General features: G+C 40.0%; 1 protein-coding gene across 12 annotated transcripts in view; it reads left to right on the forward strand.

Moving 5' to 3' along the window:
• APBB2 (amyloid beta precursor protein binding family B member 2) overlaps positions 1–13,921 on the forward strand; it is a 317,656-nt gene that overhangs the window by 160,330 nt on the left and 143,405 nt on the right. For all 12 annotated transcript variants that reach the window (XM_067531218.1, XM_067531217.1, XM_067531229.1 and 9 more), the window contains one exon: positions 6,523–7,335. In XM_067531218.1, the coding sequence (XP_067387319.1) occupies positions 6,523–7,335 (813 nt within the window). The remainder of the gene's footprint in view (positions 1–6,522; positions 7,336–13,921) is intronic.

Consider the following 13,921-nt stretch of genomic DNA (forward strand, 5'->3'; position numbering starts at 1 on the left):
ATGGCTACTAGCTGTGTGTTCCTCATTTTCTGGATGCCCATCTTGAGATCCGGAGGTCTGATTTGCACAAGAGCTGAGCACTCAGTTGCATCTGAAGTCAATGAGAACTGTTCTCTGGACAAAAACGTGATATAAAATGCCAAGTTCTCTGAAAAATCAGGTCAGGGACATCTCAGATTGGGCAAAATTGTTGACATCAATATCTTTGTGCCTCAGTTGTCCATCTATAAAATAGGGCTAATAATGCCATATATTCTCACAGGGATGTCATGAAGATAAATAAGCTAATGTTTGTGAAACACTCAGGTACCTGAACCTGCCGCCATTGAAGTCCATGGCAAAACGCCTACCCATTTCAGTGGTGGAGGATTGGGCAGCATAGGACTGAATTCAGTATCAAAGCACCAGAGTGTTAAATAAATCATGATAGTGTCTGATTAAAAAATATCTGCCTTCCATTCTTGGGGGCTTTCAGAATGCTCTGAAAATTGCAGATGGCTAGATTTCTAGCAGCTTTCACATGGCCCCATTGACGTCAAAGGAAGTATTTCTACTGACTTCAACATGGTGGATCTGATCCAACTCCCACTGAAGTAAACCTATACTATATGACTGATGAAACTGGGACCATATTAAGGCTGACGTTGACATGAACCAGTATTGCTTGCAAATAATAGTGCTTCCACCAGAGTATGCCTTCTAATTTATTCTCATTTACCTGTATTACCTTTGTCGTCCTTTTTACCTCTACACCTACTTCATTGCTTTCTTTGCTCTAATGAAGTTTAAAAATGGCTAACAGGATCCTGCAACAAGGGTAAATACTGTCTCTCTATATGGGTATGTCTACATTTAGGGCAGTGTGTAGGGTACAGACGTGCGCCCCACTAGCGTGGGTATAAAGAGTAGTATAGACAGTCGGTGAGACAATGCTTAGCTGAGTGGAGCACAGACGCGCCAGAATCCTAACGTATATATCCTACACAGCTGTCTGTGTGTTCAAGCAGTGCCTCTCCTGTCTACACTGCTTTTTTTAGCAGCGTAGTGGCCCACTGTCAGAGCCTTTCCCTGCTGCAGGGAAGCTCCCTGCTGCCAGAGCTTTCCCCGCTTCCTCCTCCTGCCGGAGCCATTCACTGCTGCATGTAGCTACACGCTGCACTGAGCGTGGATGCAGCCTGTAGCTACACCTAACCTACACCCCATTGCGGGTATAGATAAAGCCAATGGCTGTGGCAAGTGCACTTCCATAGCACAAAGGAGCATAGGAAGTGTGGGTGGAGTAAAGGGGAGTGCATCCTGTGTGGCCCAGCGTCCTGACGTGTGTGGACTCCCTGTGTGACATTGCACAGGTAATGGAGGGAGCATTGGCAGTTTTCCATTGCATGGCTCCTTCAGGGCTCCAGCTTCTTGAAGGGCACTGTAAAAGCCTCAGCAAAGCATCTGTGCAGACTCTTTTTGGCTTTGAAGGGGGAGAGGCTTGCTTTCCCTTCCGCTCACGGGCTCGGTACTGGTAGGAAGATCTGAATCTTTATAGAATAGCAGGTCCAGTAGAACAATTGTTTCCCATGAGCCCCTGTCCACTGGGAGCCCTTTTGTGCTGTGTGTGCTAAACAGCAGTGCTGCTTTGTGATCTTTCTAAAAGTACAGGCTTCATATTAATTCAAGAAAAACTATGGTTAAATATTTTATTTTCTCTAAATCTCAGGATTTCAATTAACAGCTTAATCCAGAATATTAAACACGTTTATTTTTTCTTCATGGTTTTAAGCATTTCATGTTCCCTTTTTATTTTTAATGACTTGCTGTGTGTCCTATTGTAATGTGGCTGCCCTAAGTGCTTTTGAGCAGAGGTTCTCAAACTGAGTGGAGGCATGGCATATATTCTGAGGGGGGGCTTTAGGGGAGAGGTGGCTGCTGGCCGGGGGCCGCCAGCAGCAGCGGAGAAGTAAGGGTGTCAATGTCATACCCCTGCCACCTTTATTTCTGTGCCACTGGTGGCGGCGGCACTGCCTTCAGAGCTGGCTGGCCGGCCAGCAGCCACCACTTTCTGCTCTGCCTTCAGAGCTGGGCAGTAGTATATTTACTTGTGTGGGATGGGGAGGGATGGGTATAAATGACTATAGTCATAAAAGAAGGGTGGCACGATTAAATAAGTTTTGAGAACCACTGCATTAGAGAGTAATTGTGCCATAATGACAAGGCATCTTTGCTTGTTGTAACAAAGATATTGTTGTCTGGAGTGTCTGTATAATTGTTGGTTTCTGCAATGGAATCAGTTTTATGATACTGAAATATTGCTGTAACTCTGATACTAGATTCTTGGGGCAGTTGGAAGCTGTGTATTATTATTATCATTATTATTTGTATTACCGTAGCGCCTAGTAGCCTTAGTCATGTTGTTGATCACGTTCCTGACAGGAAAATTGTACGTTTATTTTACATCTTGATACCTCAGGGTCCCATTCGAAAAAAAACATCCACATCACAGTGCATGGAGGCTGTTCCTTTCCTTTATGCAAATACTGGTATTTTTTTTTTCTGACAATAAAATAGAGTAAGGGAATAAAACCCCTGGGGTAGAAAGAGAGAGAAATGGAGACTGCAAGTGGCTCTAGTCCCAGAAGTGGAACTGTATGTTTATGAGGTTGACAGGCAGAAAGGTGAAATGTGTTCATATAGAAGCAGTGCTGCATGGTGTACTGGAAAATGTGAAGTACAGACTTGGGGCCAGCTCCTTCTCTGCGTTGTCCCTTGTGCTATCACTTACATGTGAGGGAAGGGAGTGGAAACACTCCCAAATCAAAATGGTAATATTCAGGGGGACGTTTGGGTTGGAACCAGTTGGACCTCCTTGGGAATGGGTAGGAACGCTATAACTGTGAAATGTAATCAAGAGCAAACAGTTGCACCTGTCTCTGAATGAAAGTGCTGGATGAGGAAGAGGTGCCAAAAGAAATTTAATTCCCCAGAGTTTTTGAATTGCAAATTGAGATATGTTTCTTCTGGAAAAACTGGCAGTCTGAAAGCATCTTAGTGCCTGAAGTAGGCTGGTATGTTTTCCTTTTTACTGTCTTTGTTTTGTTTCTGTTCTCACTCCTATCTTTCTTTAGGTAATTTAACCCCTTCCTTAGCACTCATGTATTTTCCAGTACTTGCAGTAATTCTCTCTCAGGCAGCGTCTTCCATCCTTGATAGATAGGAAGTGTTCTTCATGTCAGGATGGATTTTCTCCATCTATATTCTCCATCCCTTTGTCTGCTATTGTCTCCTGTTGTTTCTCTTCTTCTCTTCACTTTTTTCTATCCTCTCACTTTGTCATCTATTGATCTGATTCTAACTCCTTCCCTCCCTCATATTTTCCTGTCCTATTTTACCATTTGACTCCTCCTCCTCCTTTCCTCCCTTCATTTCCATTGTGGTTCTCCTCTCCCTGCCACGTATTTATGTCCAATCCTCCCCACGCCCAACTCAACTGCTTGTAACTGATGCTGCTCCTAGCTCTGCTTAATACTTTGGTTTCAGGTAGAACTAAGAGTGGAACAGAAATCATAGGCACTGCAGGGACTGACTGATAGTTGACTTTGTAAATGAGCGTGTTAGATGAGTGTGAGGGCAGAATCAATGGAAGATAACCAGAAATGTACTTCATGAGAGGACATACTGTTTGTATCGCTCTCCCTCATTTACATATGTGAACTACTTAGCCTATGAAGGTTAGGAGTTGTACATCTGAGTTAATGTATACAGCCCATAAACAACAGTGAGGCACAATAACTTCATATTGAGTCATTAAAAACCTTAGCTCATCATTCTAATTCTAGAAATGAGTCAGTATTCATTGTAGATCAATGCTGGACCTTTATTGAGTGGACTAATAATCATACTGTTTTGTGTTTACGTCTCCATATGTTGATTTTGTCATTTGAAATGCAATCCGTTGGAGACTGAGTAAATTATGTGGAAGGATATATTTGAACTTTATCTAGGAAGATGTATTCCAAAGGAAGCAATGGGGGCAAAAAGCCTAACAGGCTTAAAAACTGAGCTTGATAAGTTTATGAAGGGGATGATATGATGAGACTGCCCACAATGGCATGTAGCTGATCTGTGACTGCTAACAGCAAAGATCTCCAACAGCTAGAGATGGGACACTAGATGGGAAAGACTCTGAGTTACTACAGAGAATTCTTTCCCAGGTGTGTGTCTGGTGGGTTTTGCCCACATTCTCAGGGTCTAACTGATCACCATATTTGAGGTCAGGAAGGAATTTTCCCCCAAGTCAAACGGGCAGAGACCCTGGGGTTTTTTGCCTTTCTTTGCAGCATGGGGCCTAGGTTTAAACTAGTGTAAATGGTGGGTTCTCTCTGACTTGAAGTCTTTAAATCATGATGTGAGGACTTCAGTAACTCAGCCAAAGGTTATGGGCCTATTACAGAAGGGGATGGGTAAGGTTTTGTGGTCTGCAGTGTTCAGGAGGTCAGAGTAGGTGAACCTGATGGTCCCTTCTAACCTTAAGATCTATGAGTGTTTAACTTCCAGATTGCCTTTGGGTTCCAATCAAACCACAAGAAATTAAAAAAGCAAATCAATAAATTCAAGTTACTTCATGTTGTAAGACAAAAAAATCCTACATACATGCTTTGATCACAGAGAGGACACTTGTGCATAACTTTTATGTTGAGAATTCAATCAGATCAGTCATAACATTACCTTGCGTCTTGAAGGAACAATCTGACAGCCAAGATGTGAGATGGCAACTCTTAAAAGTATTTAATTACCTTTGAAAAACACACAAATTTCAGAAACTAAAGTTACATGGCTAACAAACCAGAATTTGAGGAAATCACAGAAAGCGGATCATGAAAAATTGTGTGTTTAAACTCTTTTATAAACCACTCCTTAGAACTAGAAGTTACTTTGCATCTGTGACATGGAGGAAAAGAGAGAGTAAACAATATACTTGTCTATTTTCTAGGGTTTAAAATAATAGGAAATATATAATTTTGAAAATGAGTTGAACAGTGAGGTTAACAAGTTTGCCTTTTATATAGTACTCCTTATTTTGGATATATAGAGATAAAAGCCCACGAGTACTTAATTTTTTGTAAACCCACATTTTACAGTAGGCTGTACTTTCACATATGAATAGGTGGAAGGTGCAATACATCTTAACTGGAATGCTCTCCCAGTGGCTGGCTCATATCCAGGGATATATCTACAGCCAAGCCCTCATTTTACTGTGCAACAGGCATATCGCAAATCAGCCTGTCTGAGAACTAGGAACAACAGAGACGGTGCTTCATAGTGTGTCAGAGGACGTGATTATTAATTGACCTCTAATTTGTTTGCCGTCTCTCAAATGAGTGAGCAACAGGAAGCATTCAAGGTGTATTTATTATGATTAATGGGAGCCATACTTTACTATGGGCAGTGACGATAGGCAGCAGGGGAAATGAAGGATACTTTTTTTTTTTTTTTAATAAAAATCCTTTGTGATAGTTTCATCACAGTCTGAAAATCCTCTCCCTACCCAGGCCTAATTCTCTGAAATCTTGAGCAGTGTCTCAGACAAGCTGAGATCCGAGAGCTGCCCACAAGTTACAAACCACCAAAAAGTAGAAGAATGTTGTAGTTCAGCTATGGAATCTATGCAGTCTCCCTTTGGAAGTACAGCTTATCATTAGTCCAAAGACGTTATAAAAATAACAGGCCACATTCATCCCTGGAGTAACTCCTTTGGAATCAGCAGAATTGCCTCAGGGATAAATTCGGCCGAATTGTTTTTTTGGGCAGATGTGAAAAATTGTTGTTAAATATACAAAAATACTATTGCTAACAAAACAGCATAGCATGCATGCATAAAAACACTAAAGAATTGCCAAAAAATTAACCAACAGCTGTATGAAAAAATTAGCAAACAGCTGTGGCACATTTCTTGACGCTTTAGAAGGCAATAGCTGGCTTCTCAATCAGCCTAAAATAAGCAATAACAATGTTTCATTTCTACCAGGGTGGAAAGGGAGTAGTTTGTGTCTTGCCTTGGTCTGTACTGCCACTTACTCTTCAGACACTCATCAACTGACTATTGATGAGTCCTAAAGAAATTCTTGTCCTACTCCTTGGCTGATGAGGTGGTGAAACATTATTTTAGTGTGAGAGAGTTTGATGATCTTCAGGGTCCAAAGCAGATGCAAAGTACTTCTCTCCCTCCCCAAAATTTACCTACTTGGAACATAGTAGCTCAAACATGCAAAAATGTGAAGTAAAATTTGGTGTAAAAAACCTTGTATACTTTTTTTTAAAGTAACTTAACGTTCCCCAAACTCATCTCCACCTTTTTGCCTTTGGTTCTCCATATTTGATAAACTGGCCTTTTGTGTTTTGTGTCTGTTCTCCCTCCCATTGAATTTGTAGAAACTATTCTTTACAAGTTACATCAAGTGTTGCATCCCATTTTCAAAAGCTCTTAATGCAAGAGTATACGATTAATGTTTCTCATTAATATTTCCTTTTCTTTTCTAGTTGACTCCAGTGTGGACGCATTGACAGTGTTTATGGCAAGCAATAGCGCAACAGACGTTGTGAATCGCAATAATCCCGCCACTCCCCCGAATACCCTCAACTTACGCTCCTCCCATAATGAACTATTGAATGCGGAAATAAAGCACACAGAAACCAAGAAGAGTACTCCCCCGAAATGCAGGAAAAAATATGCATTAACTAACATTCAGACAGCCATGGGCCTTTCGGATCCAGCAGCCCAGCCTCTTCTGGGGAACAGCTCTGCTAATATAAAGCTGGTGAAAAATGGAGAAAATCAGCTTAGAAAAGCAGCAGAACAGGGGCAACAGGATCCCAACAAAAACCTCACTACAGCTGGAGTCATGAACATAACTTCTGAGAAGTTAGAAGGTAAAGAGCCAAACACTCAGGATTCTGCAGGCTGTGAAATATTCTCCTCTCAACCTAGGAGGACCAAGAGCTTCCTAAATTACTATGCAGATCTGGAAACATCAGCCCGGGAACTAGAACAGAATTTTGGGAACAGCCATGTAGTGATGGAGGAGAAAGCAGCACAAAGTAACAGCCAGGCTTCTACCATGATTGTCAATGGGGATGTGCTGCCTCAGAAACAAAACAAGCTGTCCAGTCCAGAAGATGGCCAAGTAGCCACAGTATCATCAAGTCCTGAGACAAAGAAGGACCATCCTAAAACTGGAGCCAAAACAGATTGTGCATTACATCGGATTCAAAACCTGGCTCCAAGCGATGAAGATTCCAGCTGGACAACGTTATCGCAAGACAGTGCTTCTCCAAGTTCACCCGATGAAACAGGTACACACATGAAGAAATGTTTTTCTCAACTCTTAGTAACTTTCATTCTTTAAAAATGTGTTTGGTATTCCTTTGAGTGTCATTGTGTAGACAGCTGGGGATAAGTGAGAGAATCTGGGAGAAGAATGGGACAATACAAATTACAGGGTGCCACTTAATAGTTCTTACCAAGCAGTAGCTTATTTTGGGAGAGTTCTGAGTTGTGAGGTCAGACTAGATGATCACCATGGTCCCTTCTGGCCCTGGAATATATGAATAAAGTAAATCACAGCTAAGCTTAAAGGTGAGACTAATTCATAGATCCTCATAAAGCTAAGAAAGCTGACAACCTTCTATAAAAGGGGCATTGTCAAGTACCACAGCTGAGGTCCCCGTGACAACAGACCCTAAATTTGACCTTAATTTATTTTAAAATACAAAGGACTTAATCATTTTCAGATGATGATCATTCATTTCTTTTAAACACCTAACCCTTTGTTGTTGAGAAATGATTAATTTAAAAGAAATAGAAGGTGCATCTAATGCATTAATGGGAAATACAACCTAGATGGAGCTACTATAAGGTGGGTGCATAACTGGTTGGAAAACTGTTCCCAGAGAGTAGTCATCAGTGGTTCACAGTCAAGCTGGAAGGGCTTATCGAGTGGCATAATGCAGGGACTTAGTTCTGGGTTTGGTTCTGTTCAATATCTTCATCCATAATTTAGATAATGGCATAGAGAGTACACTTATAAAGTTTGCAGACAATACCAAGCTGGGAGGGATTGCAAGTGCTTTGGAGGATAGGATTAATATTCAAAATGATCTGGATAAACTGGAGAAATGATTTAAAGTAAATAGGATAAAGTTCAATAAGGACAAATACAAAGTACTGCACTTAGGAAGGAACAATGAGTTGCGCATGTACAAACAGGGAAATGACTCCTTAGGAAGGAGTACTGCAGAAAGGGATCTGGGAGTCATAGTGGATCACAAGCTAAATATGAGTCTACAGTGTAATGCTGTTGCAAAAAAATCAAACATCATTTTGGGATTGTTGCCTGATTTTAGGTGTTTAATAGTTTTAATAAGGTTTATAGAATGAGGTTATAGGTTCACCAGTTGATCTGATTAGAAGATAATAAGGTTTTTGTCCCAGAATTAGGCTGCACAGAGTTTTGTGTATGATAAAGACACTTACACCTAAGAACCAAATTATTGCCTTAAAGAGTTTTATTGAGATAAAATAGACTAATAATTAAATGGATAATAATTAATCAGAATTACAAAGGTAATAATATTTTAGAGATACATGTGGTATTATATACTATAAAGCTTTTGTATTAGTATATTTACACCCCTTATTGATAACCTGGTGGTAAGAGATAAAGGACTGGCCCTGCTGACCTTCATCTATGCTGATGTTAAGGTTCCTCAATTCTCGAGTGGGAGGTGGAGAGCTTAGGAACTGCTCAAGAGCGAAGAGCTATAGAAGGACTATAACTCTAGAACTAAGATAATGCTAAAGACACAAGACATAAGACACTTTAGACATGGTGGGTTGTCCTTCTTATATCCTCTCTTATATACCCTCCTGCCATGTCCAAATTTAACTTCCTCACCCACAGAACATTAGGGTACACTTATTCTATAGGCTGGCATGTTTGTACGTATTAATGACATATCCATATCCTTTCCAAACAGTTTGCTCATTGTTATCTCTGTTGTTTCTGGCCTAACCATGTTCTTGTGATGTACCTGTTAAGTTTATTGAGGGTGTGAGCTGAGGTAGCCCCCCATCTTACTGCCTCCTGACTTACGTAGCATAAAGATTATAACCATATATATACTTCAGCTCCTCATTACTTATTTAGGCTAAAGGTCCCAAACATATATATGCTAATTTGCCTTACCTACAGGCTGAATCCTATATGATGAGCTATCTTGCAGTACAGCCAAAATACTTTTAATATAAATTAATTATAATAAAACAAGTAATTAACTTCATAAGAAACAATAGCTTCATAAGAAAAGATATATATGCAAGCAAGCAGGCTAGTTCCATGGGCTACAGGATGTATTAGCAGGAGTGTTGTAAGCAAGACACGAGAAGTAATTCTTCCGCTCTACTCTCTGCTGATTAGCCTTCAGCTGGAGTACTGTGACCAGTTCTGGGTGCCACATTTCAGGAAGGATGTGGACAAACTGAAGAAAGTCCAGAGAAGAGCAGTAAATGACTAAAGGTCTAGAAAACGTTACCTATGAGTAGGGTGACCATATGTCCTGTTTTGGCTGGGACAGTGCCCTTTTAAAGTGCTGTCCTGGACGTCCTGATTTTTTTTTTTTTTTTAAACAAAAACAAGCATTTGTCCTGTTTGTTCTGGCCAACTGAGTGACAAGTGGCCAGAGCAAACAAATGCCCAGTTAACCAAAAAAGTCAGGTGCATCCCCGTAGGTGAGTGCAGAGGAACGTTGTGGGGGTGGGCGGGCAATACAAAGTGCTGGGCAGTGGGGGGTCAATCCCAACTGCAGGGGGAGGTGGCAGCTTTGAGCCCTGCATGGGGGGCGCCTTGGGTCAACCTTGGGCCGTCCTGTTTTTACTTTAGTAAATATAGTCACCCTACCTATGAGGGAAGATGGAAAAGATTGGGTTTGTTTAGTCTGGAGAAGAAAAGACAGAAAGGAGACATGACGACAGTTTTCAAGTGCATAAAACGTTGTTACAAGGAGGAGAGAAAAAAATTGTTCTCCTTAAACTCTGAGGATAGGACAAGAACCAATGGGTTTAAATTGTAGCAAGAGCAGTTTAGGTTGGACATTAGGAAAAATTTACTAACTGTCAGGGTGGTTAAGCACTGGAATACATTGCTGAGAGAGATTGTGGAATCTCCATCATTGGATATTTTTAAGAGCAGGTTAGCCAAACATCTGTCAGGTATGGTCTAGAATAGATAATACTTAGTCCTGCCATATGTGCAGGGGATTCGACTAGATGATCTCTTGCCCTTCCAGTTCTATGATTCTATGTTAACTGGTAATTCTGGTACCCTGTAGATTTTGTACTGATCCGTTGTGTAAGAGATGTTGTTTTCAAGCTTTTAAGGTTTTACATGGAGGAAAGATCGTTGTTGTTTTTTTTTAATTCAAATCTATTAGGAAAAAAAAATCAATTTTATAGGGTTTTGTTTGTTTAAAAGGATACCAATATTTAAATGATCCATTTTGTGCTGTATGTTACTGTTCTGTATGCTAATTCAGAAGCTGAAACCATTGGGTTCCACATTTTGAAAGCTTGGATCCACTGATCATTGGAACAGTAATAGTGACTAGTGGGGTAGCACTGTTGCAATTTATATCTCTTCTGTATTTTTAAAGTTTCAAATAATTAATTTACTGTAGTTAATGAACTTTATCTTTGGATTTGCGTAAAAGGATATTTGCTTGTGGGGAAGCAAATCCTGTTCTCTCTGAAGGTGATCTGGGGTCAAAGAAATTGTCATAGCTAGGTATGTATTACAAGTGTGTTTCAGTACCAGAATACAATGGTTTTATATCAAAATTGTTCAACAGTACATTATTGGCCAAATTCACAGCTAGAATAAGTGCATGCAACTCCTATGATTCCATTAGAGTAATGCCTAGTTAACCCAATGGTATATTTGGTTCTGTAACTGTAATAATTTAAAAAAATGAAACAAACAAAAAGCGCCAAACCCCTAATACCAGGTGTATACTAATTTTAGTTGGATTTGATCTTTTTCCATTATTATAATTTTATTGCTGTAGCATCTAGCCTTAAAGAGACTCTTTGCTTGACTGGACACGGTCCAGATCTCAGTTCCTGATTCGATATTCTTTCTTGGTGTGCATCATGTACAGTCTGTGATTTTGTTGTCTGAAGCAAAAAAACAGCTGAAGAAAATATTGTGGCATCTATAGTATATGTTTGATTACATTTTTTAATATTGTGTCCACTAGCTTGCTGCATAATTGACTGTCTCCACACCTGAGGCCCTGGAGAATTTTGGGTACAACCTTTAGGGTCTTTGAGCAATTTCTGGATTTTTTTCTTTGTTGTAGAATGTAAGCTTTCATTTAAAAATAGTTTTTATATTGTGAAGACCCTCTCTACCCCCTCCCCAGGTTGTCCCTCTCTCACAAACAAAAGCGGTAGTAAATGATCTCCCATCTCAATGAAATATAAGTGGGCATCATTTAAAAGCTAATATTGTTAAAAGGGGACAGTCTAAGCTGAAGTAAGGCCATTTCCTTAAAATGTTTGCTTTAGGCTCTTCAATCCATTTCTTCCCCCAGAATGAGCTCTTTCATTGGGCTGTGAAGTGGGATTTCTACATAGGCAGAGTTTGAGAGGCGCATGGGGGGGCAATGCCTCCCCCAAACTTATGAGGTGGCATTGCCCGCCCCCAAACTTTGCGCTGGGACTGTCTGGGTTACTGGCTGGGCTAGGGGAACGACCGGGAGGCGGGTGGCTGTAGCCCACTTCCCACTGTACACCGAGACCAGGCGGGAGGGGGCTGCTGCTGCCAGGGTCTCGGCTTTGCCCCCCCAAATTACTAAGTCAGCTCCGCATATGGATTTCTACTACGGACTACCCAGACTGCTGTGAGTTCTGGGGTGAAATCAGTGAAGGGGGTGCCATGAATTCACCTCTGAACTTTTTTATTCCTTTATACTTGAGCTACAGGAAAATAATATTTAAAAAGTTGAGAGAAACTAATTCAGTCCTGCAGGAAACAACAGTCACTTCATGTAATATTATGGTTTCTTTCTCCTTCTTCCAAAGCTTCTAACACTGGTCAGTGTCGGAGACCGAGCACTGAACTAAATGGAACACTGGTTTCTTCCAATATGGCAATGTCTGTTCTTAAAATGTGTTTTTCCTAAGAGGCTGCAGTTTTTGTAAATTTAAGGATTTTAACCATTAGTACCCTTTTTAAAACTCCCTCAGCACCAAAGCACCTGAGTGTTGTGCTAATTTACCATCTTTAATTCACCTCTCTTGTCAAAAAGCTTATTGTTGAGATGCCTTCCATATTCTAGAGTGGATAGTTTGTTGAGTTGCAAAAAGAGGTGAAGAAGCCATAAGTGGTTTCTTCCTTCACAATAGCTCATGCACGTCATGACTGGTGTTTTGTAAGACATTTGGAGCCTGATTTTTCAAAGGTGTTGAGTATTGGCAGCTCCTATGTGGGGGGGGAGAGGGAACCCATGACTGGTAAAAACATCAAAAATCAGGATTCATGGAAATATCTTCAGGCATATTTAATATCAAGCAAATTTTCTTAAAGAAGTTCTCAGCAGTTACTCCATTCACAGACGTCTTCTGTGAGTTCAATGATTTTGTACCACTCGTTGTCCACAGGAGTCTGTTGCCAATGATCACGTCCATTTATCTAGTTTGTTAGAGATGCTGCCAGGATTGTAAAAACGGCATGAGCCATCTGAACTGGCTGTTAAATCTAATAAATGATTTGAATTTGCTTTTGATAAAGGAGTCAAGAACGGTTTTGGGTGGTTTTCATCTTAACCAACTGTGCCTTTATCTGATCAATTCCGAGTAGATGGTCAAGGTATTGGGGTCTTTAATCCACAAACACTTACTGTACATCATGATGATTTCCATTTATATCTGGCCTACCAATTGGCAGCTACTGCAGATATGGCAGAGATAGGTGCATCAGAAACACTGAGATCAAGTAATATTTAAAAAATATTTTAATTGTTTCTGTAATGGGTGAAATTTTATTTTAAGGGGCTAATCCAGAGCCCCATTGAGTCTTTCCATTGATTTTTAGTTAGGTTTGGAGTTAAACTGAATCTAATTCAGGAATAAGCAATTTATGATCAGGGATTAATAGTAAATTTTTGGGAGATTTGGGGAGTAAGTAATTTCTAAATGCTGTAAAATTATTTCAGGTGTAATCTAGTGAACCAACTCAGGTTGTATGATTATATGTGGTACCTCTGCACCTTAGGTAATCGGAGCCTTTTATTAAATTAAAATTTGGTCATACCAGTATTCCTTTTTTTCAGACTGCTGAAGTGCAACATTGTGAAATAAATTCTTTATTCTCGACCACTTTAGAGAGATGTGAAATTTTCAAAACAACGCACTCTTCAGACTTTAAAATGTGTCAGACTTCCTGATGACGTGTTTTTGTGCATTTAGCTGTATCTTATTTTTCTCTGAAGTGTTTTAGGCTGAAAACACAACTTCTGGATGTAGTTTTACATGCTGTGAGAAGGAAAACTCTTCCTGTTGTTAAAATTGTATAGATTCCTTTAGAAAAAGGGGGAAAATTCTAGTTTCAAAGAGTATTCATTGAACTCCTATTTTTAGGTACTATTAATATATAATTCAGATACATTTTGCCATGGTGTTAAAGAAGCATTTTGTTGTTTTCCTCTGAGTGATTCTATTTCTATTGTTTTTCTCCCCTCTGAATTTCAGGGGAAATATTTCTTTAATGAAACAGTTAACAAAATTTAATATTAGTTTGTTTGAACAAAATGGGCATGTCATTGGTTGCAGAACTGGAAACTTGAGCAACTAGATTTGAAAGCTACAATATTCTTGTGTATGCTG

This window comes from Emydura macquarii, unplaced genomic scaffold (genome assembly GCF_026122565.2).
Source record: "Emydura macquarii macquarii isolate MOO-44397 ecotype Brisbane River unplaced genomic scaffold, CSIRO-AGI_Emac_v2 contig_3128, whole genome shotgun sequence".
Taxonomy (NCBI): Eukaryota; Metazoa; Chordata; order Testudines; family Chelidae; genus Emydura; species Emydura macquarii.